At 36.8% G+C, this 26818-nt stretch overlaps 1 protein-coding gene across 2 annotated transcripts in view; it reads right to left on the reverse strand.

The window, feature by feature from the left end:
- PCNX1 (pecanex 1) overlaps positions 1 to 26818 on the reverse strand; it is a 167401-nt gene that overhangs the window by 101701 nt on the left and 38882 nt on the right. For both annotated transcript variants that reach the window (XM_065872992.1, XM_065872991.1), the window contains exons 3-6: positions 20589 to 20694; positions 16452 to 16497; positions 15208 to 15297; positions 6962 to 8668 (exon numbers count right to left, since the gene is read on the reverse strand). In XM_065872992.1, coding sequence (XP_065729064.1) covers positions 6962 to 8668; positions 15208 to 15297; positions 16452 to 16497; positions 20589 to 20694 — 1949 coding nt within the window. The remainder of the gene's footprint in view (positions 1 to 6961; positions 8669 to 15207; positions 15298 to 16451; positions 16498 to 20588; positions 20695 to 26818) is intronic.

The following is a 26818-nucleotide window of genomic DNA, read 5'->3' on the forward strand; positions in this document are numbered from 1 at the left end:
ATAACTATTAACATTATTTTCTTAAGAAAATAGTTTTAGAAACATATCAAAAGTTTAGACGTCCATAGAACAACATATTAAAATGGAGTTCTGATTACTGCCCATGTTATCCTCTGTAATATTCAGGGTATAAATAACCAATGATAAAAGAATATTCAATGTTTACTAGAGCCACCCGTTTAACAGTAGCTAGGATCACACATTCAGCTGAAAACACTGTGCTATTATTTATGGTCACACAAATAAGATTAAACCATGCCCCCCCGGGAAGGTGCTACTTATATAGAACATTTCCATTTGGAACAGGTTCCAGTGGGGGTCCAGTTCTATTAGAGCCGAGGGGGGAAAAGTGTCTAAAGCTTAAAGATAATTTGCTGTAAGCATGCTCAGTCACATAAGTTATAGCCTTACTTGATGAAAATTCACTTCCACAATCCAACTACAAAAAACTCTTTTTGAATCCTTTAACTTTATAAGAGAAAGAAAACAACAACAACAAAATCTTTTAACTAGGGAACCAGAGAGGAGAGAGAAAACACTTTAAAACCTGGTTTTGAAGTTGATATTGCTTAAAACTCAGTATCCCCTGGCAAAGAATAAAATTAACTAGTATAATAATGAGTATAAAATGCAAACAGTAAAAATTTAGCACTCTAGGTACAACTAAATTTTATGCATGTGTCGGTAAAGGAGAAAAAAAACACAAACATTCAAGTGATTCAAAAACCATGAATGGCAAGACAGATATGAAGCCCTTTCAAGGACATATATTTAGACAAATGTGAATTTTTTAACATCTTTAAAAAAATTATAAGAGTCTTGACTTTCTAATTATTTCTTTGTGTCAAAAAGACTTCAAGAGACTGAATTACGATCATAAGTTTAAGAGATGACTTCAGATAATTTACCTCTATTTCTGGAGTAGTGATACAATCATTCAATTAAGTTTAAACATTCTCATGCACAAGGCACAGATATCCAAAGATATTTTAGACAGCTGTGGTCTGATCTATTCCTAAAGACCACAGAGAAAACAAAATACACACCTCCCGCCTAAGGCGTTACTTCCCATTTATCTCAACGAGTTAAGGAAAATTCTACACATTCTATAGTGAATTATTTTAATGCACTATTTTTTTTTTAATATGGGGGTATTAAAACAATAGACTTCCAGTTTGTTTTAGTCTGTTAAAAAACAGGGAAAGCATTAAAGGCACTAATATACTTTCAGGATGACTGGGATGGCACAAAAGAACACAATGTGGTGAGGCAGGAGGTGAGGATTGTTCAATTGTATCTCAAAAGTTGGAAAGTTATGAGCAAAAATACATATAGAAAAAGATGCCGCTTAAAAATGATGAGAATCATACAGCTGACTGCTTAGTGAAAGGATTCATATGTAATAAGCTGCTTTCTAGTTGTTACATGTTGCTATGGCTGGCCTCTTGTGATAGCTCAATGGCTTGTACATGAATTGATAAAAATTTAGACAGAAGACACTGCTCAAGAAAGGTGTTGTTTTCAGAGGGCAGTGCCTATTGTAGGAAAAAAGGAGTAAATTTGGGAAGATCATGAAAATAAAAATGTGTGTTTTGGTACCACAGAAGCAAGCTGTTTAAGCCAACACTTTAAGGAAAAAAGATGAAAGTATAAAACAAATACATACACATTTCAGAAAATTAAAATATAAACATTCCGAAATACACTGAAATATTCTTCAAGGTAAAAATTATTTTACTTAAGAATTAAGTTACTATATGAAGAAATGAACATTCAAATGATTTTGCAAAAAATATTTTAAAGGAAATATTTTAGTCTAGGCATGAAATCCATTTTCTCTAAACATCTTTTCCCTTTCTTACTTTCCATGTCCGTGAAGAATGAGGCTAACATCAGCATGCAAAGATTTTGTTCTAATATAGAAACAAACGCTTACAAGCATCATAAGAATCTGCTGCAGAGCTTCTAAGCATTCATTCAATTAAAATAATTTCCGTCTATGAAAACATTTTAAAGGTCTACTCTATTTGACACGTAAACCAACAAACAGTAGCAAACAACAACAAAATTATTAGCTGTATCTTGAGTCAGAGAATTTGCATATCTTTATTGATACTCTCCATAGTCCCAGGCAGTCACACAAATACAGGTGGGTAGACAAAGTTAAATGATACTCTGGAGTCATTGAGGAACAGTTCCTAAAAGATATATAGTTTCAGGATTACTTACTTTCATAGGTGGTTCCTAATCTTTTTGAATCCTTTGTGAATGGTCTGATAGACCCTCTCTCCTGGAAAACTGCACTCGGAAACAATTTTGAATATATTTTCAGGAGATTCACAAAATAAGGGATCATTAGTGAAGAATATATATTTGAAGTGACATATTTGAAAAGGAAAACTTCCTTACAAATGGCATCAGTGTCTTCGTTTTCATAATAAATCTAAAAAGCACTTGACACATGGAAGCTTGTTAGAGTCTGATCATTAACTGTGAGACATGCTTAAACAGTTATTATTACTGTTTCACAATTGAGGAAATTGAGACACAGGTTTAATGGCTTGCCAGACTATCCAGTTAGTAATTAGAGGTGGTATTAAAATGTAACTGTTTGAATCCTTATACAGAACTTTACTGCTGCTAGAAAGAATGGGCTGGTTTTGGGAATTTGATATACAAACCCTTATTTGCCTCATCAATAAAATATCTCTTTTCTTGACACTGCTTTAAGAGAAGATAATTTTTTCAAGTAACTGAAGCATACAAACCTGCTTACTACATCTAATGAGCATTCTTCTATGTGGTTTTATATGTCTAAGCTTTCTTCTCAATATAGACTAAATATAATACAATCTTTCCTTAGTCACATACATTTATTAGTGCGTTATACTGTAATATAGCATTAAGTTATGATACTATGATGTCCTTGAACAAATTAAGATAGTTTGCCCTGGATTTAATGACTCCCCACCATTCTGTTTTTGGCACTGGTGTGTATGGTTATTCCAGCTTCTGTAGAATTAGCAGTGCATTTCTTCTGCTGTCATTATTTTTAGCCTCTACAAGCACCCCTCCCTTTCTACTAATTTTCTTCTTCTCACTTACTATGTTGACTGGGAAAGCAGAAAATTAAGTTTCTTAGAATTTAGAGTCCCTCTATTCAGTAAAATAAAACAGCTTTAATCCACATATTCTTGTCTGTTCAGTGGTCTTTGTCTTTTTTTTTTCAATGATATTTGGGATCAAATTTACATGTACAGTACAAACCCTCATAAACTATTTATCAAGAAGATTTGGCTTTTCTTTAAATAAAGTGATATTCCCTTAAAAAAAGACTATTATCTTTGGTTCCCAACACAAAAATATTATAATAGGATCCTATTTCATGCTTATAAAATAGTGACCCAAGTATTACATTTAAAATAATTTTCTCAAACAGAGGTTCAGAAATTCAGAAAAAAATACAAAGAATAACAGAATGAATATAAACCTTCCTATTCTGGTTGCTCTTTACAGTCTGTTGAATCAGGCAATATATAAGTTTAAGTTACCCAAAAGAAAACAGGATAATTTTCTATCATATATAACTTGTCTGTACTTTTTATTCCTAAAATACTAGTCATAAGTTATTAAAGATATGCTTTATAATTATAAAAGAAAAATTAAATGCAAAAGCAAGAGATCATCAATAGAAAATGTCTTAGCCTGAATATAAAATTTTTCAGCCTAAGCAATCACAGAACATTATTGATGAAATCCAATTTTAACCAAAGTACCAGATCAATGGTGAGACGTCCTATGAAAACAATCATTTGCTATGTGACTCAGTATCAAAAGAAAAGTTATATGACATATTGCTGCCAAGGTAAGATTAAAATCCATATTACTAGATTAGATGTTAATAAAAATACTTTTCTTTTTGGTATTATGTAAGAAATTAGGAATTCAGATTATTTATTTTTACTATTATTGAGTTTCACAATGGCACAATGAGAGTATCTTTAATGTATTTCTGTATCTAATCATTTTCTTGAACTTTAAGGACAGGATACATATGAGTAGCGTAACAGACTGGCCTGTGAAATAGAAACATCAGCACTATTAAGCTGTTACTACGTGCCAGGCACTGTTGTAAGCATTTTACATCTATTAACTCCTTTAGTCCTCATAAAAACCCTATAGGATGGGCGAAGCTGGGGCGAAGTGAGAGTAGCATCGACATACATACACTACCTAATGTAAAACAGATAGCTAGTGGGAAGCAGCAGCATAGCACAGGGAGATTGGCTCGGTGCTTTGCGACCACCTAGATGGGTGGGATAGGGAGGGTGGGAGGGAGGCTCAAGAGGGAGGGGACATGGGGACATGTGTATGCATGTGGCTGATTCGCTTTGTTGCGCAACAGAAACTAACACGGTATCGCGAAGCAATTGTACTCCAATAAAGATCTATTAAAAACAAAAAACAAACCCCTATGGGATAGAAACTACTATCATCTCCATTTTAAGATGAGGAAGCCAAGGCTTAAGAAGGCAAGCAGCTTTCCCAGAGTCACGACTACAATGAGCCCATATACTAACAAGGATGTATGACTCCATGTCACTGTATTAGGTACCTGCTACTTTAGAATATTTTATTTTACTACTTTAAAGTACACTTCCTTAGTTCCATAGTTCCATCCTTCCACAGGACCAACGCCCATTCAGCTTAAAGATAAGACAAAAAGAAATCATCAGAGAGCTCATTAACACATCCAAATTCATTAGGATAAAATCTACTTATGGTTTATGTATAGCCATGTGAATGGTCAAGCAGTATCCTCTGTTGTGCTGACACATTTCAGGAGTAGCGTATGTAAAGCAGAATAGACAGCCAAGAAAAATTTCTCCTAATTATCAAAAAGAAGTAACAATCTAATAAATTTTACAAAGTACTTGGGAGTCTATATAATTTTTAAATAATGAAAACCAAAATATATCCCCTCCCACTACCACCAATCATCCAAAAAGCCAAAACAAGACCCTAATAAAATGTCATGAAAACCAACTAAATATAAATCCAATACGTTTAAGCAGTTTAGTTTTGATCTTATTTTTATTCTAAAACACACTGAAGCTCAAAGAAAAATAGCCCCAACAATGCCTTCCTTTGGCAAAAAATGTTTTTTAACAGCCCATAGATGATTACATTTATTCCACTAAAGTGCGTGGAAATTTTTAGTTCATTATTTGTTTCTTATTAACAGTCGATGATTTGTTTTATTTTAAAAAAATAAGAACACAAACAAAAGCTGGAATCTCGAAAAATGAGGGCTCATCTTAGTCAAAGATCAGCACTGAGAAGCAAATAAGACCTTCATATAACTTTTCCTAAAAAACAGAACGCCCCACGTCCCTATGAAAAGGTAATGGCATTTTAAAGACAAAGACATAAGATTTACTATAGCTCTTACACATATTTTAGTATTTACATTTCAACAATATTTAGAACAGCAATATTTTTCTATCGTTGCATATTCACTCTTAAAATTTATTTTAATGACAACTTTAATAAAAATTAAGCTATAATTTAAAACCCAATGGTTTCTTGCATATTGTGAACATATCTGATATGATTTGTGTGAGAAATCACTAAAAGCATTTCAGACCTTTTATAAAAAACAGAATGATACCCACATCAAAGACTTGAGGGAATTTAATTACTATATTGTCACCAAATGATTATAACTTCAGATATAATTAGTTCTCAATATTTAAGTCTGACAGACTAGTTTCCTCCTTAGGTACTAAAGATCTTTTTTTTACATTCCCATTAGAAATTAATCTTTGTTAGAAACTATACCAAAAGAAGAGAATGTTTACCACATTATGGACTTTTAAAACACTGTGGGTGAAATTAGAACTCTTGGAGAGAAAAAGCTTGTTCCTTGTTTTAGAATGTTTGTGCAAACAAAAAACTCAGCTTAACTTTTCATAAAAGACTGAACATTACTACACCAACAGACTATAAACTTTAAAACTAAAGATATAAGCTTTATTAAAGGATATGAGGTGGAGGATAAAAAAGCCACGTGCTAACTAGCAACACAGGACTTCATTCTTCTGATTCTAGTCAAGAATGAGACTCCATAATAACCAAACAGAGTAAGCAAACTATTCTGGGCAGAAGGAAATACCAAGAAACAACTCTGAAATAAACAAAATGGCCAATACACACTGACAATATAAAATCACCTATCAAATTTTGCACAATTCCTCATAAACCTGAAATAAATAAGCTATTACTTTAATCAAAACAGCATCACTGTTATCATAGGGAGCACCATATATCCACTAATGGACAATAAATGTCAATATAAACTATAAACGCTGATTAATAAATTTAATGTGAAGTTACAGAAAAAAAATAAAATGTTTTTAATGCCTAAAACTTGAGTAAGCAAGAAATAAAACCAAAGAGACAGACAAAAAAAGAGCCACAAGTTTTCAAAGTACACAGTCAGAGCTAAAGTAATATTTGGACAAATCTTATATAACAGGTTGAGCGACCTAATTCTGAAAGTTCAGTAGCACACATCGTATAAGAGAGAACTAAAAATGGTTTGGCGCCCTAATAAAATTCTACATTTTGTTGTTGCTATGGCTGTACAAAGGAGGAAGGGGACCAATTTTTTGTTACTCCTGGTAAAACATTAACAGGTGGCAAACGGCTTAGAAAAGGTGAATGCCCTCAAGAACAAACTGACATACTCAAATAATACAACGAAAAAACATTTTCTTGGTGTTCACACCAAAATCTTTTTTAAGATAATCATCTCCCTCTTCATGGAAAGAAAGTTTATTTTAACAACACAGTGCAAGAGGGGCTATTAACACAAAATACACTCTAAATTGGCACTCCAATCAATAGCACCAAAAATTACAGTGACTCCTGGGTAAATCTCTTCCTGCAATTTACTTACCTCCACTGACTGCGTCTTGCTCTTCGCCTTCAGGAAATGCAACCTGGCTTGGCAAGCTATTCCTAGATCGAGTGACTGTCTCTAACTGGGAAGCCCGTCCCAATAAAGATAGCTCATCTAGCACCTCTCCCTCTTTGGCCTCGAGGTCTGATTTTGAAGTGGTTAAGGGTTCTATGCTTTCGGGTGCCATGAGCCTAGTGGAGTCATTCAAACACGCTACTGTGCCGCTGTCCAGGCTCAACACTCGGGCCCGAGTCTTGGCACTATTTGTGCTGGAAGTCCGCCGCGCTGTCCGCTTTTTGCCAGTTCCTTCAGGGCCCAGATGGGCTTTGTGTGCGTGCTCAGGGTCGGTGCCCCTCTCCTTAGGGGCGTGTTTGGTCTTTAGGGCGCTGTATCTGCCCTCGGGAGACTGACATGAATGAGAAGTGGTGCTAGAAGAGCTGTCACTGCCGAACTGGTGAGCAGACTGAACGCTTGACGCTCGGCTCAAGTCACTTTGGTCACTGGAGTCCTCATCGTGACAGAATATAGCACTATGTGGCTTGGTAGCAGAAATACCTCGAAAGGACACATAGTCCCTATGCCGACTTGAATCAAAACTGCTAGCCCGTTTTTTTCCTGTCCGTCTCCTGCCTGACTTATGGCCAGAGGCTGTCCGGTGGATTAAGCTAGAGGATTTAGGTCGTACATCCCCTTCCTTTTGCTTTCCACCAACATCTTTACCAACTTTTGAATCCACTGAAACAGCTGGCTTATCACTCTCCTCCTCTTTGTTTTCAGCAGTTTTCCCAAGTGGTGTGTCCCCCTGTGAAGTGAATTCATTTGCATGGGGGTTTTTATTGGCTTCTTCAGATGCAGAGGTGCTGAGACCTTTCTGATTGTGCGTATCATCAGAGCTATTAGAATGCCTGGCTTCTTGAACCCCACTATTCGTACTCACTTCCAAGGCAGTTTTTTCACTGCTAGTCCTTTTGTCGCTCGCACAGCTACTCTTGTCCTCTGGCTCAGCGCAGCACTCTTTCTTCTGACCAGTGTTCTTTCCCACTTGGAGAGACTCCTCGTGCTCTGACAAGATGCTCTCTATGTGAGTGGAGCTGGTCTGCTCGCTCTTGTAGCTGCTGACGGTGCTGTGAGTGTCCCGGTCCGTACCACTGCAGTAGCTCTCTGTCGAGCCACTACTGCGCGTGCTCAGACTCCGCAAGCTGTCCATGCTTTTGTCTGCTTTCAAGGGTTTGCTCTTCCCACTTTTGGTAGGTGGCTGAGAATTACCGTTCTTCAGCTCACCAACAAGCTGAAATTCCCCAGATAAACAAGAATTTTCCACCAAGGATTCTTTGGATCCAGAATGAGGCTTGGAAGATTCTAACTCACTAACAGGATCTAACCCACGTCTTTGCTGATACAGAGGGAAGTCATTCAGTGAAGTATCTGGAAAAGCCACAGCGGAGCTAGAAGTCCGTGGTACACCTCGCGGCCGGTGATCTTTCCTGTAAGAGTGTGAATGTAAAGGGACAAGAGATGCTACTTCTGTGTCACAGGCACTGGACAGAGACTGCTCGATGTGGTGGTGGTGGCTGTGACTTGGCAGGCTCACTTTGTCACTGAAGTCTCTTGGTAAGTCCTGTCCACATGAGGATAAGGACGGCTGAATGGAGATGAAGGAATCATTGGAGACCAAACGGAAGAGCTTCCGATCAGTTGCCAAATCTGTTTCAAACATATATTTGGAAATGTTAACACAAATCTACGATCTGTTTTTCTACTGTTTAACAATGGAAAGAATTCACAGTGTACCATAAAAGTATAAACAATTTCTCAAGTAGCTTACTGAATAACAGTTGACCAGTTATTCCAAAGGGCTGGTTTTACTTCACTGCGGTACAAAGAAAGCATTCTACTAACGGAATGAACTCAATTTCCAAATCTTCAACTGGCTTCAGAAAAAGTTCTATAGATTATTAACAATAAAATAAGAAGCAACGAAGGATTATACTTAAAATGAACCTGGATTTCTGTGCGAGTTCTGTCCCTAACTTACTAACTAGGTAACCTTGGGTTACCTTTCTAAGCCTCTGTTTCCTCATCTGTAAAATGTGATATCAATCTCAGTACCATGGAATAACTTAATATTGAGTTAATAACATAACGTTGCTTAGCACAATGTATGGTAGCTATCATTATTTTGCCTTGCAAAACTAAAAATCTTTAAAAAAAACTAATATAATTGCTTTACAAATCCACAAAAACCTAGAGTAATCAGAAACAAACAAAAAAATCAAGAGGCTGACCAATGCACAGACAAGATATGATATAAGATATGTTACTGTTCACAGGGGTTGAAAAAAATTAAAACAATAATTACAGGGCAAAATACTACATTTTATCTTTCACCACGGATGCAACAATTACAAAATGCTTCATGAAAAAAATACATATCCCCTCCTATATCTGTAAGACTATTCCTTCAGTTCTCCATTTGGGGCAGTGATTAGTGACTTGAGTTATCATATATACTATATATATAAATATAGATATAAATATAAATAAACCCATCTACCCACCTACCTACATAGTAATTTATCTTGAAATATAGCTTGACAACCGAACTGTACAATAGCTGATTTTTTTATATACCTTTTGACAGATAAGGATGGTTGAATCTGCTGTTAGCTCAATAAAATGAAATATTATTGTCTTATTTATCATAACTAGATAGGAATAATACAATAACAGATTCTATAATAAGTTAGACTCTTCCCAGTAGTTACCTTAAATAATAAAAGCATACATTTTCCCTTAAGATTAATATAAAATAAAAATGAACCACTAGAAATATTTATGTACTTTAAAAAATCTAAATGTAGATTAGATCTAAGTAATAAAAAACTTAGAGGTACCCTCTAGAATGTACCATATAAATTGTGATTTATAAATGACATATTAGGTTTTATCTTATGTTTTAAAGTCTTCAAGATAAGTGAAACCAATGTTCTTTTCATTTGTCCAAAACTGTGCCACTGTACTTGGGTTCTTATATTCTCTAAAAACCCAAATTTAAAAATTAGTACTGTATTTACTTTTCTGTAGTATTAATTTATAATGTTATTTCTAAAAACTCTCTATATCCCTAATAAGCAATTATGGGATGGTGTAATAGTCACATTTCAAGGATATGAATTTCATAAAACAAAAACTTAACTGAGCAAGTAATTGAAAATCACTAATTCTAAAATACAACAAAAGACTTTTTAAAAAATACTAATGATCAAAACTAACTCCTTTCCAAGACATTAATAAAGCAGAAATTAAAATTTTTCATTTTAAAAGACGCAGCCAAACTTGCTTTAATACATGTGTTCTTTTCAGTGTTGCTAAATAAATATACCATAATAAGTTTGACTTTGTCAGGAAGAACTTTAAGTGGTTTTAGGAAACTTCCAAGTAAACATGTCTTCTTAGACATTTTTCTTACTGGTAGCAATACCGTCAAAGACAGGCTCAAATCAACCCAGAGAGATACTATTTTTCATCTAATTAAACTTTTTTCCAGTGACAGCTACCAGTAGTGTCCGGGATAAGAAAAGCATCTCACATACTGCTCATGGAGGTGCAAACCAGCGCAACCAACCTTCTGCAAAGCGATTTAGCGACGCTGCCAAAAGCCTTCAAAAATATACTCACCCTTTGATCACTAACTATTTCTAGAAATTTTTACTAAAGGATAAAAATCATATATGTGAATAAGGTTTTAGAAAAAGGTAGTTCGTCTCAGGTTGTTATGAAACTCCTTAAAACACAGAACTATAAAAATGTCCAATAAAATGAGGCTGAATAAATTACGTTGTCTAGTAGTAACACCATGCAGGCACTACAAAATGTTTTCAAAGATTATGTAATATGAGAAAATACTTAGAGTGAAAAAGATGGCACTATATAAAAAATATGACTCCAGTCTGTAAGAGTTAAAGAGAATACTAAGGGTATATATACGTATGTTTGTAGGAATGTGAAAAGTAATATACCATATTTAGCCATAAAAAGGAATAAAGTCCTGACACGTGCTATAGCATGCAAAGTGAAAGAAGCCAGACACAAAAAGCCGCATATTACAAAATTCCATTTATATGAAATGTCCAAAATAGGTAAATGCATAGCAACAGAAAGTAGATTAGTGGTTGCCAGGGGCTGGTTGAAGGAGGAAATGGGGAGTATAATGGTTATGGGTTTCTTTTGGGTGTGATGCAAATGTTCTGGAGTTGGATAGTGGTCATGGGTACCCAAATCTGTGAATATACTAAAAACCACTGAATTGTATACTTAGCAGGGTGAAGTTTATGGTATGTAAACTATATCACAATAAAAAATAAGGGAAAAAGTGACACGAAAAAATATTAACAACAGTTATCTCGATGGCAGAAGTGTAAATTATCTTCTTCCTCATACTTTAACTGTATTTTCCAGAACATACTACTTTTATAAACAAAAATCATTATCTTCCTCCTCTCTTGTAGATCATCCCCATCAATTATAAAAAACAAGCCATTATTTCTCTTGCATTCTTAGAAATTCCAAATCTCCTCCTTTGTCCTCACTTCCCCTGCAAGCTATCACCTTCTACCTCTGATCTCCTTTACAAAAATTCACCAAAAAGTAGTCTATATTCACTGTTTTCAATTCACCTCCTCTGCCACGTATTCTAGTCCCACCCCATTAAGAAGCTTATCAAGGTCACCAACAACCTCTACGCTCAGTCCAATGGTCAAGTCTCAGTCTCATATAACTTGGCCTGTCAGCAACATTTGACAAAGGTGATCACTGTACTCTCCTTGAAATGTGGGGATACACACCTCTACCTCACCAGTTGTTCCAATTCAGTCTCCTGGATTTATTAGACTGCAGTGGCTCAGAGCTCAACAGCTGGAACTCTTCATTCTTCTATCTATACTTTCTCTTTCGTAGGTCTCATCCAATTTTCTGGCCCCATAATAACTGAAGTTCAGAAATACGTGTAACTAGTTCCTGCATCTTCTACCCAGCCCCGGTACTATACAGCGATGGACTAGAGTTCTGATCTTGGGTAGGGAAGACATGAGTGAGGCTGGGGAGGGAAACTGTAGATAACCCCTTCTTAGAAAACGTAGAGGACACATCCCCACAACCTCAGTTTTCTCCCAATCATCCTGAATCATGTTGATAAAATGAGTGCCAACTAGTCAACTAACTGCTAACTAACAACTAACTAAAGGTCACTGTCCTGTAAATCCAAACCAGTCAGAGAGCCAGAAGAGCCCCCGCTGATATTTAAGCCAGAATGAACGACAGCCACTAGGTGGTGCCTAACCGTAGCCAAGATCTACAGGGATCTGGCTCAGGGAGCCAGGCTGCCTCAACTCCAGGCCAGCTAACCGTACAGGCTTTCCCTGTTAGTTCATGAATTTCATGTTAACCCAACCCCACATTTGACATAACTGAATTTTTAATATTTATACACTGAAAACTCCTAAATTTAAAACCTCAACCCAGATTTCTTACCCGAAATCCAGACCTATCTAATTATCTACCAATTACTGCTGCTTAGAAGTCTAACAGCAACTCATACCTGATATGCCCAAACTGAACTCCCTCTCTTGCCCTCCACCATGCTCTCCCCACTCCTAAATCTGCTCCTTCTCAGTCTTCCCCCTTTCAGTTAATGGAGACTCCATCCTCCTCATTATTTAACCCCAAAATCTTAGAGTCACCTATGACTGCTATTTCTCTCACACGGTATTTCCAAATCCATCCACATATCTCTCATTGACATCTGCCACACAGTCAGACCACTTCTCACTTCCCTGATCTGTGCCCCAATTACTGCAATAATCTGCTAACTGAGCTCCCTGCAACAGCCTTTGCCCTTTTAATATACTCTCAACACAGGAGCCAGAACAACTGTTAAAATGTAACACAGATGATGACACTTCTCTGCTCAAAACCCTAGATAGCAGTTCATCATCTCACTGGAAATTAAAAGCAAAATCTTCAAAATGGCTTATAAGACTCTAATTTGGCCTCACTTACTCTGAACCAGGCCCACTATTTCTCAAACCTGACAGGCATGTTCCTGCTTTAGGACTTTTGCCTGTGCTGCTACCTCTGCACGGAGGCCGCCTTCCTCCCAAATACCCCGACAGCTCGCTCCTTCACCTCCTTCAGGTCTTTGTGCTTAGTCAGGTTTTCCCTCAACCGTTCTATTTAAACCTACGATGGCCAGAGCCCCCAGCACGCCCTATCCTCTGTCTCTATTACTACATCTATATTTGATTTATAATAGTATGTTTCCGTACTAGTAGTATGGAAGCCATAAGGGTAGAAATTTTTGTCTGTTCACCCATTATTTCTAGTACTTAGACTGGTACCAGGCACATATGAGTACTCAATAATAATTGTTAAATGTGAAATACGTGTGAAAATGTTACATGATGAAAGCAAGTTATAAAACTATGTAAAAGTAGTATTGCATAGTGATTAAAATTAGGATTTAGAACTCGATTTGAACTACAGAACTGCCACTTTGCAGATGGGTGACTTTGGGCAAGTTTCTTATAACTTTGCTCTAAGCTATGATACACTCATCTGTAAAGTGAAAATAATAACCGTATTAACTTCAAATGCTTGTCGTGAAGATTAACTGGGTGAATGCATATAAAGTGCTTAGAAAAAAGACCTAAACCAGGGTTTGATAAACTAAGGCCTGCAGAGCCAAAGAGGCCCTCTGCCTGTTTGTAAGTAAAGTTTTAGTGTAACACAGACATTCCCACCCATTTATACGTTGCTTACGGCCTCTTTCACTCTACAATGGCAGAGCTGAGTGGCTGCAGGAGAGACCACGTGGCCAACAAAGCTTTACAGAGGAAGTGTGCTGACCCTCCACAGGGCAACGGTATGCACTCAGTTACTGTCAAGCACCATTATCTATGTCAATATGTATCTGCCAGGGTAGATTTATAGGAATATAACTCCCAACGTACTTGCACAAGGTACTTTCCAGAGGAAAATAAAGAGACCTATGACCCATAATGGTAGTGGCACTAGCCCCTCTAAGATCACTATCCAGTTTCTGAGACACTAATGATTACATATTATAGAAAGGAATACTGTAATTCTCAAAGAGATGAATTCGCCTTTCCTTTTTATAAGAAAATAGCTTCCATACCATATAGTATGTTTAAAAGTATTTTTAAGGGGAGAGGGGTAGGTTGTGAGGGGTGGTCCACAGAAGCAAACAGTGACGAGGTACTGTAATTCCAAAAAAGCAGCTACAGTGATAAACCTAGAATGCTAAGCACCAGGAACAAAACATACTTGCAAGCATTAAACCTGGGTAAAACATTAAATCCATGGGGAAATGTCACAATTCGGTGATCCATTTGTAACTTCAGAAGTAAGTTTCATAATTCAGTACAGGAAATTTATCACCTTGCCTGCCTACCAAACATCACCCATAAGCTAATAAAAACAACAGGCTGGAAACAGGGAGACAGGTTTCTAATCCAATTTTGGCTCACTGATTATATAACCTAGGATAATCTCCACTTGAAATGGGTATGACATATCCATTCTTTTATGTCTGAAAATTAAAAATCAAACTTGAAAATGTGGCGGTTCTTAAAAAAAAAAAAAAGGAACTCTATAAAATCCAAAATACTCATTTATAATGGAGTTGTATAAGGAGAAAAAAAAATCACTTAAAACCAAAATTTCTCTTAAAGATTAAAAATCTGCTACAGGAAGGCACCAAGCTGGAAGCAGACAGTTTCTCAGTAAGTCCAGCAGCAAGTTATTTCTCTGTGAAAACACATTGTTGTTTCTGCAGTTGGGCAACATATACAGTAGTTGGCATTTAGACGTCATACTGAATGGAAGAGAACAGTTTTACATACTAGGTTATCACTAAGCTAAGCAAGATGCTCTGACCAATTAAAGGAATAGCAGATTCTTATCTCCCATCTGACATTCGTTCTGGGGCATATGCTCATAAAGTTTCCCTGTTTACTTGGCAGAACATGTGTAGCTGAATTCCAGAAAGCTGTAAGTACTTATAACACTGTGTTACTGTTATGCTAGCAAATCATTTTATTTTAATGTTTCTAAAAAATACCATATTAAGTTATTATAAACTTCTGCCAAAATATGAGCAGCACATTCCACAAACTCACCCTGGTCACCATAATACATAAGGGCATCATGAAGTAAAACGTTCTTACCCTGTTCTTCACTTCCTTCCTTACAAAGACTAGAGCTCTGGCCCAGACTTAAACTGATATCATCAGAAGTCTTAGCGGTGTCTGTATCTCCTACAAAGTGAAGAGAGACCCATGAAGACATTATATGAAAAGTAAAGGCTGTACAGGGTGGCATAACAAGGAAGGACATGAGGGAGTACAGTAGATACGTATTAACTAAAGCAGTTTTTGTATCAAGGGTTACAATGATGGGAGATGAATTAAACTAACAGGAAGTATCGTGGACTGTCAGCTCACATAATTATTCTCATAGTGCTACAAACCAAATACGGAAAGCTTCATAATATTAGCTAATACAACTACTTCTTTCAAAAGAAGTTTTAAAAAGGAAATGCAAATCATGTAATAACAAGTTGAAACAACATAAAATTCCCTTCCAGGGAAAATTAGAGAGTTATAAAATTATAGGGCAAAAATAATAATGAATTTATCTGAAATAGATGTATTGAATAAAAGGGATATATAAGATGTACAGGAAAGAAACTTTTTTTTAGTGCCTTATTCCTGCCCAATTTAAAGGTTTCACATTAAATTAGTTTTCTATGAACCTCATCAAAACCCATGAAAATATTTTCCCTCAAGGCAAAGAAGTTTCTTAAAGATCAAAATTTATAATTCATACAATGTAATGCAAATGGTCAAATACTTTTATGAAATTTGGATGATGAAAGGAGACCACAATTTAAATCAATTAATCTTTAATATAAGATACATAATTTTGGGCTTCCCCGGTGATGCAGTGGTTAAGAATCTGCTTGCCGTTGCAGGGGACACAGGTTCGAGCCCTGGTCCGGGAAGATCCCACATGCCGCGGAGCAACTAAACCCGTGCACCACAACTACTGAGCCTGCGCTCTAGAGCCCATGAGCCACAACTACTGAAGCCCGCGCGCCTAGAGCCCGTGCTCCACAACAAGAGAAGCCACCACAATGAGAAGCCCACGCACCGCATCACAGAGTAGCCCCCACTCGCCACAACTAGAGAAAGCCCACGCACAGCAATGAAGAGCCAATGCAGCCAAAAATAAATTCATTAAATAAATAAATTTTTTTAAAGTTTACCATAAAAAAGATACATAATTTTATCCACAAAATAATTTCAAAAATAATTTTTCATTACACGTAAATATATGATACAGTTATCTTTACTAGAGACAAAAAAGAAATGGAAAGTCAGAGGTAACTTTCGGGTTAGTTCACACCTACCTTTAATAGTTGTTGCTGTTCCAAGACGAGAGGAACCAGATCCAATCTGAAAATATGACATGAAGTAAACGAAATGCTAGCTACGCCATCGGCACAGACTAGCAAGATTATCAAATGAAATTATGTTATCAAAACATGTTATCAGTCACTTTCACCAAAAGGCCATGATATATCAGAGCCGCACTCCCTGTCTGCTGTGGCGCATGCTGCGCATCTAGTACAGATGTGCTGAGACACTGAATCCCTCTGCGTACTCAGGGCTGATGGAGCCCCCAGAGCAAGAGTCTCCAACCTCGAACAATCTGTGCCAAACGGTCATTGTCATTTTTATATTGTATCATGACATGTTCAAGTTATAAACAAAAGCAAAACTAGGTGTTAAGTCTACCTGAAATAAATTTAGACTTATCAGGGCATATAAAGGGAAAGTTTGGAGGACATAACATACTAACAAAGAGCAACCTAAATCTTACTTTCAAATTGTTAGTAAATCAGTATGTTCTTTCCTGAGTTTCAGACAGAAAGTAAGTACTTCTTTGTAGGCTGCTATAACATATTTTTAAAGAATAAAAAAAAACTAAGGCATCTAAGAAAAAGGAATTTTTAGCACAAACTCTATAAACAGAACACTAAAATCTGCGGAGCTTTTAGGGCTTATATTCAAGATGGTTTAAGACGTCCCTAAAATTTCATAACCATCAATTATTATACTACCATAAAAATCATAGAAACATATACCACAAATTCCATGAACACATTAAGGAAACCAAATATAACATGACAGTTCCTAAATCAACAAGTCTGAGTAACTCTTTTTATAACCTGCTTTCAAGGGATTCAAGAAGAAAATAGTCAAGCAAATTTAACACCTTACGCTGAAATCAAGAACATTCATGTAATACTCATATTTTGCCAAATCTTTTCTTTCATTGATTCAACTGAAGTACACAATGAGAAATCTGGTCAAAATATAGGTTAATACTGACTTTGAAGGGGCATGAGGGACTTTCTTGGTCTATATATGGGGGGGATAAATACAGAAAAGCATGAAGAATAAAACATAACCACCCATTGTATCTGTTAAGATTGCTTTTGTCACCAAGTAATAGAACTCAACTAATTAGGTGACTTAAAGAAATAGTTTTATTATGTTTGTCACCTAAGTTTGGAGCTGGTTTAATAGCATTTGTTTAGCAGCTCAATAATATTAGGGCCCTGGACGGCAGAGCCTAATTGTCGAATTGTCTGGACGGCAATTAAATGGGTGTACACATATGTGACAATCTACTGAGCCATACACTTAATAAGTGTATACTACGCTGTATAAAAGTTATATGTCGGTGAAAAAGTAAGTAAAAATAAGCATACACATACAGGTTAAAACTACTAATAAATTCTTATGTAACTAATAAAAAAAACGAGCTTTGCAATATTTTTTGAACTGTTTATTAAGTTTGATTCTCCTGATTCTTCCTAATTTCTGCTTTCAATTAGCCATAAAAAGCACTGCAACTAGACAGAAAGAAAAAGGCCAAAAAGCATTTTACTGCAAGAGTTTCATTCTTCTCACACCTGCTAAACAAGTTATAAAACTAACATATGTTATTGACCTACTAGAATAATAAACATGTAACTTCCTAGACAGAAGTTTAAAAACAAGTAAGCAAACAAAAAACACCATTTCATGCCACCCTTCTAAGAATTTAAACTTTAAAAAAGATGTTTTTTGAATATGCGTACGGTAGTCGTTTGCTCACAATCTCAAAGTGTTCTCTTTTTCTTTCCTTAACAAGCTTCCCATTTTGTTCAAATGTTGGGCATATTATCTTCTGACTTATGAGAAGAGGGCCCAGACTCTGACCTAGGTGTGTGCTCTAGTTCTGCTCAATGAATGTATGGGAGTCTGCTGGAGGGCTCTGAGGAAAGACCTTTTCATGTCTGAGAAGATGATGAGCGAGGACAACTCTGCCCCACACTGTCACCTGCTTCTTAACTTTTCAACAGGATCATAATTGAAGCTGCTGTGCTCATCCTGCAACTCTAAGGAAAAGCCAAAAGAACTAGGGGATTCCAACCCAGGGCCCTAATATTGCTGAGCTACTGAACAAATGCTATTGAACCAGCTCCAAGCTTAGGTGACAAACATAAAACTACTTCTTTAAGTCACCTAATGAGTTGAGTTCTATTACTTGGTGACAAAAGCAATCTTAACAGATACAATGGGTGGTTATGTTTTATTCTTCCCGCTTTTCTGTATTATTTAAAATTTATCCCCCCCCCAAATATAATGGAGTTGTGACTGTTCACACATGAAACAATAAGGGATTGAAAATATAAACCACAGTGCATACAAAGAAAAGAATGCAATACAGTCCCCAAAATGTCACTGCAGAAAAACACTTAATAATATTAACATTCATGATATAGTCAGTAAAGAGAATCAAGTTCCAAAGAACAGCACACTAAAATCCCTCTTTGTTTAAAAAGTGTTTTTGATTATGACATTACAGATGATTTTTATTTTCTTCTTGTTATTTGCTAACTTTCTAAAAATAAACACATTCAGAAAAGGAAAAAATTAAGAAAAAAATGATATCTTCATACACTTAGAGGTAAAGTTTTTACTTAATAGGTTTGCACAAACTAAGATGGTCCAGTGTTTCTTCTCTTTGATAAGTGCCAAAGGAAAGTCCAGGAAGGATTATGGATGTCAGAGAAGAAAAACTACTTCCAACTAAAGAGCAATCAGGCAAGGCCACCTCCTCCATGAAGCCTTGCCCCTCTCTCTAGCTGGAAACAATTACTTTCTCCTCTGAAATCTATAGCCCCTTTTCTGTACCATTCCTATGGCAACTATTACTTTGTATCTTGTACTTACACTTACTTGGTAACATATATTTATAACTTCAGTTACTTATAGACATCTACTAGGAAATTGCAAACTCTTTGAAGGTTAAGACCCACTCCACATCCCGGACAAACAAAATGCCTTAAATACCATCAGGCACTAAAATATTTTAAGGAAGGTAAGTGATAAAAGGGAAGAGAGGGACAGGGCCGGGGTGGGAATGGAGAGTAGAAGATGGAAAGGAGAAGGGTAGCAGTGGCAGGAAGGAAAGAATGATCACAATGACAATGACTATGACAGAGCTACTGTGTTCAAGGAGTTCACTATCTAGTACAGAAGACATTTATATACAACTATGATAATGTGTAATAAGACCTATATAATAAAACATGTGTGATAAACATGGTATGTCTATATTGGTAATATCTCTACCGATATACAAAAAGCCCAACTTTACTTCCCCACTTCAGCTTCCCTAAAGGATAACAATGATTATGCCAATAATTCCTTTTGGTATAAAACAGTATAAAACGAAAACACCAAAATCTAAGTAGCACAATAGCTTCTGATATCTGCCCTTTTTTATTCAAGAGTTAATATTTTAAGGAAAACTGTGCATTTAGGTGCAGACATGCAATAATTACATTCAAGATGGGACACCCTCCCTAAAACAAGTAGGGCAAGTTCTAATGGACATGATGCCAAGGGTAGAGTTACCAAAGGTGGCTGGCCATTGCTGTGTCCTTTTGTCTGTCCTAACAGAAAAAGAAAAAAAAAAAGCTGTGGCTCTTCAAAATTTGTTGCAAAAGTGTAGGCTTATTCCCCAGGGTAACCTGATGTTGCTAATATTTGTCAGTAAGAAGAAAGGCCAGGTTTAATTAAGAATATAAAATGTGCAGCCATATTTAAGGACTAAGTCATTTCATTCTATCCAAAGAGACTGAGAAAAGCACAAGGGATAACCTATATGTCTCCAATACAGCCAGACACCATGAAGGTAAATAAGCACACACTAGGAGCTAAAGTTCCCAAGGGCGCTCACCACAACTGTCTCGATCAAAATTACCCCTGGGCAATTAGCATCTGGTATGTGCTCAGCAACAAAGTACTTAAGTAATGTGAAAATTCTATTTAAAATAATGGTAATAAAAGATAATCAGTAAACAATCAAAATATTATTAATCAGCAAGATAAACCCAAACACTGACTGACTGTTACAGACAAGAGAACACGTGAGACCACCATCAGGAGGAGGGAAAAAAGCAAAATACAACAGCACAGGTTCCTACCTGGTGGCCTGGATCAAGGCCAGCATAAGAATTTCTTGAACTGCAACCAACTGGGGGTGTGGCCTCTCGAATGAACTCAGACATTTCAATGCCCCCACCAGGATCACTGTGGGGAAAAAATAAGAAAAGGAGAATAACTGTCATTATTCTGACACCAATGGTTTTCCTTTTGTTTGTTTTTTAAGTTATTATCCTTTTTTCTGTAAAACTAACAGGTTCAGATATTTAATACAGCAAATTGAAAAAAATCATTCTTCTTTTATAAGTCTGGTAAATTTGAACTATTTTATAACCATGTCACTACTCCAAAACATTTAAAACTCTCTCCCAAACTGTCTATATCCAATCCAATATTAGAAACTGGCCTTGATTATAATTGTACCATACTAAATATAGCACACATTTTATGATATGTGCCATAAAACCACTCTAGCAAAGAAATTATTTGCCTTTTGTTTCCTAACAGCAAAGAGAAATTGGTCAGAAAGTAATCCAATCTTTTTTTTCAATTTATTTATTTTTAATTTTTTAAATTTATTTATTTTTGGCTGTGTTGGGTCTTCATCACCGCACACGGGCTTTCTCTAGTTGCGGTGAACAGGGGCTACTCTTCGTTGTGGCAGGCAGGCTTCTCATTGCGGTGGCTTCTCTTGTTACACAGCACGGGCTCTAGGCGCGCAGGATTCAGTAGTTGTGGCACGTAAGCTTAGTAGTTGTGGCTCGCGGGCTCTAGAGCGCAGGCTCAGTAGTTGTGGTGCATGGGCTTAGTTGCTCCACGGCATGTGGGATCTTCCTGGACCAGGGCGTGAACCTGTGTCCCCTGAAATGGCAGGCGGATTCTTAGCCACTGCACCACCAGGGAAGTCCCAAGTAATCAGATCTTACACTCCCTGATCTCTCCAAGAGCACAGTCTGATTGAGCTGCATGATACAATGACGAACATGCATGAGAGCAATTATCCTGGTCAAGCTATCTGTATCTGTATTTCTTAAGTCAACAGAATTTAACTAGGATACTAACTTGTTTCACAGAGCTGGGAACCTAAGATTTTAGACTTGCATGTGTAGAGTTAGAAGGCACAGGTTTAAAAAGTGAAATGATGCTATGTAGTAAAAACAGGCATTAGAAAGACAAAAGAGAAAAGTACTAGGTTCAAAGAACTAAGGAAGTCCACATATAGAACTTAAAGATAACAGGATCCTAAAATAAGGGGAAAAAAATCACACCAAATTTCAAAAAACTTAGACAATTAAAAAAAATTTTTTTAAGTTGATATGTTGTATTTTCATTTTTATTCAGTTCAAGAAATTTTCTTTTTAGTGAGGGAGCCACTCAGCATACGGGATCTTAGTTCCATGACCAGGGATCGAACCCACACCCCCTGTGGTGGAAGCAGGGAGTCTTAACCACTGGACCACCAGGGAAGTCCCCTATACAATTTTATAATAAAGTTCCTCAAGAACACAACTTTTAGAACAATTCAGGCCTAAAAGTTATCATAATCCTATTTTTGCCCAAAGATTTTTACTCATTCTACCTGGTATACAAAGTCAGTCAATAAATTTTTTAGCTATTATTATCAAGGATAAAAGCTCTAGTATATATTCTCGACATTATTGCGGACATAAGCTATCTTACCGTCTAGCATCTAATTCAACCTCCTGGTTAACAACAAGAAAAAAAGCAACTCCAAATTCTTCTGGTGAATCACCTCATCCCAATCTCTCATATGGCTGTGGGTAATGCTGACCCCACTCTCAAGTTTAGGGGTAAGCTCTACTGGCCAAAGTCAATCAGCATATCCCAATCTCTTGGTCACAGCAACTAGTAGTTCTAGAACAAGCACATGACCCAACTCAGGCCAGAAATGTTCTACTGTTGAGAGAAGAAACTTCTCTCTATCTGCTTGTCTTAATGCTGAGAAGATGAGTCCTGGAGCTGCCGTAGCCATTTTACAACCATAAGGGGAGAGCCTGTCTAAGAAGCCAACTAAAAGAAAAGCATAGCCTGGTAAAGGGAACCAGAGTCATGAAGCTACTTGAAATTCTGCACATTGCCACATCTGAAGACATCCCTTAAACACAGACTTTTCGGTAACGTGAGCCATAAATTACCTTAAGCCTGTTTGGGTGGGGATTCCAATAGCTGCAATCAAAAGATATAGGCAAAATACAATCTGCTTACAAGTTCACCTTCCATTTATGTACTTCTCACTATAGCTGTTTTTTAAATGAATGGTCTCATAACTACCATGTCCCTGTTTGCTCATTGGGTTTCTAACTCTAAGCCATTGGCTACAGTTAGCTAATGGAAATTACCTCTCTAACTTGTAACCCATTTATAAAAATAAAACATAATGGAACTCAGTTACAAACATGATGGCCAAGTCCGCATACAAATGTCCCTGTGTGAGAAAAGTGGAGTATGACCAAATCTGCTGGCCATTTGGTGTTAAGTCACACAGCTATCTAGACCGGAATGAGAAAAATGTTTCTAACTTGGCAAAATCTCAAGTGTGTATATACAGGCAGCTGTCACCCACTGAACTAGTGATGAGCAATAACAAGCAATACTGTTAACTCCGTTGGAATGCATTCTCTAATTAAGACTGTAAAGAAATCAGAAGATGGAGACCAAGGTGAAGACCAAGGAATCAAATGTTCTATGTCACAGAAAGGATAAAGTTTACATGCATCGGCTTTAACGATATGTAATTCACATACCTTACAATTCACGCACTGAAACTGTGCACTTCAATGGTTTTTAGTATATTCATAAAGTCGTGCATCCATCACCACAGCTGATTTTAAAACATCTTTATGATCTCAGAAGCAAACCCATTTAGCTATTACCCTTCCCACCCCTCCTCCCCCCAGCCCTAAGCAACCACTGATCTACTTTCTGTCTCTATAAATTTGCCTATTCTGGATCTGTTTTTTCCTATAAATGGAATCACATAATATGTGGTCTTCTGTAACTGACTTCTTTCACCTAGCACAATGTTTTCAAGGTTCATCAATGTTGTAGCATGTATCAGTGCTTTACACCTTTCTATGGCCAAATAATATTCCATTGTATGGACAGAACACATTTGGTTTATTCATTCATCAGCTGATGGACAATCTTACCCAGTTTTATACATCACTTCTGATAGCAAGTCTAAATGATTATAATTGGAACATAAAATTATTATTAATAACAAAGCAAATATTTACTAAATACTTAATACATTCCAGTCATAGGGTTGCATGCTTTATTTGCATTTTCTCATGAAACATTCCCCTAAAAATCTATGATATAAATACTATCATCCTCATTTTACAGATGAAAAAACTGAAAACCGAAAGGTGTAAAAACTTGCCTAAGGTCTCAGAGGAGTAAACAAAATAAGCCAAGTCACTGGTATATGGAGTTCAGGTGGGAAGGGAGGACACAAATAATACTTCCTCATCACTCTACAATGTGTTATCATATCTGCTCTTTCTGGGTTTTTTTCCTTCACATATGAATGTAAGTACTCATAACCAGTAAGGACTGAGAAAAGATTTGAACACCAGGTCTAACTCTAAAGGCTATAGTCTAAGACACCAATAATGCCTTTTAACAAACAGGCATTAAAGTTCTCTTTCCAGTTCAAAACCAAAAGAAACACCATTATCTAGGGAAGGTTTCTTAACCTCAGCACTACTGACATTTTGGGCCACATAATTCTTGACTGTAGGAGACCATCTTGTGCACCGTTAGGATGGTTAGCAACATCCCTGACCTCTACCCACCAGATGCCAGTAGCATTTCTCCCTGTGATAACCAAAAATGTCTCCAAATATTGCCAAATGTCTCCTGGGGGGCAAGGTCATCTCCAGTGGAGAAACAATAATCTAGAAATAATGCTCAATGGTCAACATTGAGTGGGAAGGAGGTATTAAGGGAGAAAAAAAGATGAAGGAAAAAACAAACAGCTCCTTTTATAGAAAAAATATATCCTCTTGCAAACTTACTGTACCTTTCTCTTCTCTACAAATTCAGGAGCAGACCGTTTAGTTAGCTGTTGGTGTCCTAACATATAAATTGACTGAGTAAGGATTTTCTTTATTAGCAAGACTTGCAGATTTTCAGGAATGGAAATTTCAGCACATACCTGGAAAGTAAGTAGTTTACAATTCTCACAGAAGCAAAGTGGTCTACTGCAGTAAGCAGTACACCAAATTCAGGGAATCTCTACCTTTATGCCTTAATTTCCTCATCTGTTTAAAAATAAAAACAGGTACAGGGAAAGGCAGAAAAGCAGAAAGGGTTTGATCTGAATTATAAAGGAGACTTCACAAATTAATTTGTTGATTATCAGTATCATAAACTGCTCAGGCTTTAATTAGAACTTCACAGAACCGGCACAGTACTAAATTTACAAATCTAATCTAGATCACAACGATGTTCCTCAAAGGAACATTCATAAACATTCCTTTATGAATAGATAAAAGCAAACTCCCTAAACAGAATAAATCTTCAGAAAATTTAGCCTAAAATTCACCTGTGTATATTTTAAATGGATCCTTAATTTACAATACTGTAAGCATCACTGAATGAGAAATGGAAAAAAATATGGTTTGTCTCCAAATAATTGTATTCAAATTCCAAAATTCAGTGTGCTAATTTCCTCTGATGAAACGTTAGAATTGTAATACATACATTAATGGCTTTGACTCTTTCTCTAAGATAAAGTTTGAACAAGCATTTCTGAGCTGCTATACCACAGCCAATGACAACAAGAAGCACAAGTAGTCAGTCCTACTACATTCATTCATTCATGCAACCAATTGACAGCTCTAGTGTACTAAGCATAGTGACAGGCTCTGGAAATAAGTGTATCTGTTTTCCTGTTCATTTTTGTTCAGAACGGAGACTTACGAGTGGGAGAGTGGAGGAAAGGAGATGTCGAAATCAAAAATCTACAACAAAGACCTTATTTAATGGTGAAACTTAAAAGCACTCCTAAAAAGACAAGGATGTACACCAATACTATTTCAATTTAACCACGTGTGAGAAGTTATACCCAATGAAAAGTTAAACAAGAAACATAAGGTCTAGAAAGGAAGAAATAAAACTGTCATCATTTACAGAAAATCAAGAAATAACCTACAAAGTTTTACCATTAATAAGGGAGTTTAATAAGGTTGCTGGATACAAAGTAAACTGCTACATTTAAAGGGAGAAAATCAAAAGGTAAATAGAAAAAATCATATAATAGCAGAAAAACTATAAAATAATTTGTCAAATTTAATAAAAGCTATGAAAGCCTTTTTTTTTTTTTTTTTTTTGTGGTACGCGGGCCTCCCAGACGTGCAGACTCAGCGGCCATGGCTCATGGGCCCAGCCGCTCCGCAGCACGTGGGATTTTCCCGGACCGGGGCACGAACCCGCGTCCCCTGCATCGGCAGGCGGACTCTCAACCACTGCGCCACCAGGGAAGCCCTATGAAAGCCGTTTAATGGAGAAATGATAAATCTTTACTGAAAGACATTAAAGAAGACTAAATAAATGGAGAGATTTAATATTGTAAAGATACCAATTCTCAGCAGAGGAATCTACATAGCCAGTGTAATTCCAATAAAAACCCTAAGTTCTTGTAGATTTTGCCCAGTAGACTCTGAAGTTTACATCAAAGATCAAGGAGGGGCTTCCCTGGTGGCACAGTGGTTAAGAATTGGCCTGCCAATGCAGGGGACATGGGTCCGAGCCCTCATCTGGGAAGATCCCACATGTCGGGGAGCAACTAAGCCCATGTGCCACAACTGAGCCTGAGCTCTAGAGCCGCCGTGCCACAACTACTGAAGCCCGTGGGCCTAGAGCCCGTGCTCCACAACAAGAGAAGCCACCGCAATGAGAAGCCTGCACATCACAACGAAGAGGAGTCCCCGCTCGCAACAACTAGAGAAAGGCTGCGCACAGCAATGAAGATCCAAAGCAGCCAAAAATAAATAAATAAAGTAAATTTATTTAAAAAACAAAAATCAAGGAGCTGAGAGTAGCAAATTAACTCCTGAAAAAGAACGAGGTACGAGGTTTGCCCCACTAGGTATCAAAAGTCATGTTATAAAGCACTTAGGATAGTGGGGTAACTGCACAGGCATAAACTAGATCAACAGAACAGAAGAGAGCCCAGAAACATACCCACCATGTATGAAAACTTAATTTATGACAAAATGAGTACTGCAGATCACCAAGGAAAAGA

This window comes from Phocoena phocoena, chromosome 2 (assembly GCF_963924675.1).
Source record: "Phocoena phocoena chromosome 2, mPhoPho1.1, whole genome shotgun sequence".
Classification (NCBI taxonomy): Eukaryota; Metazoa; Chordata; class Mammalia; order Artiodactyla; family Phocoenidae; genus Phocoena; species Phocoena phocoena.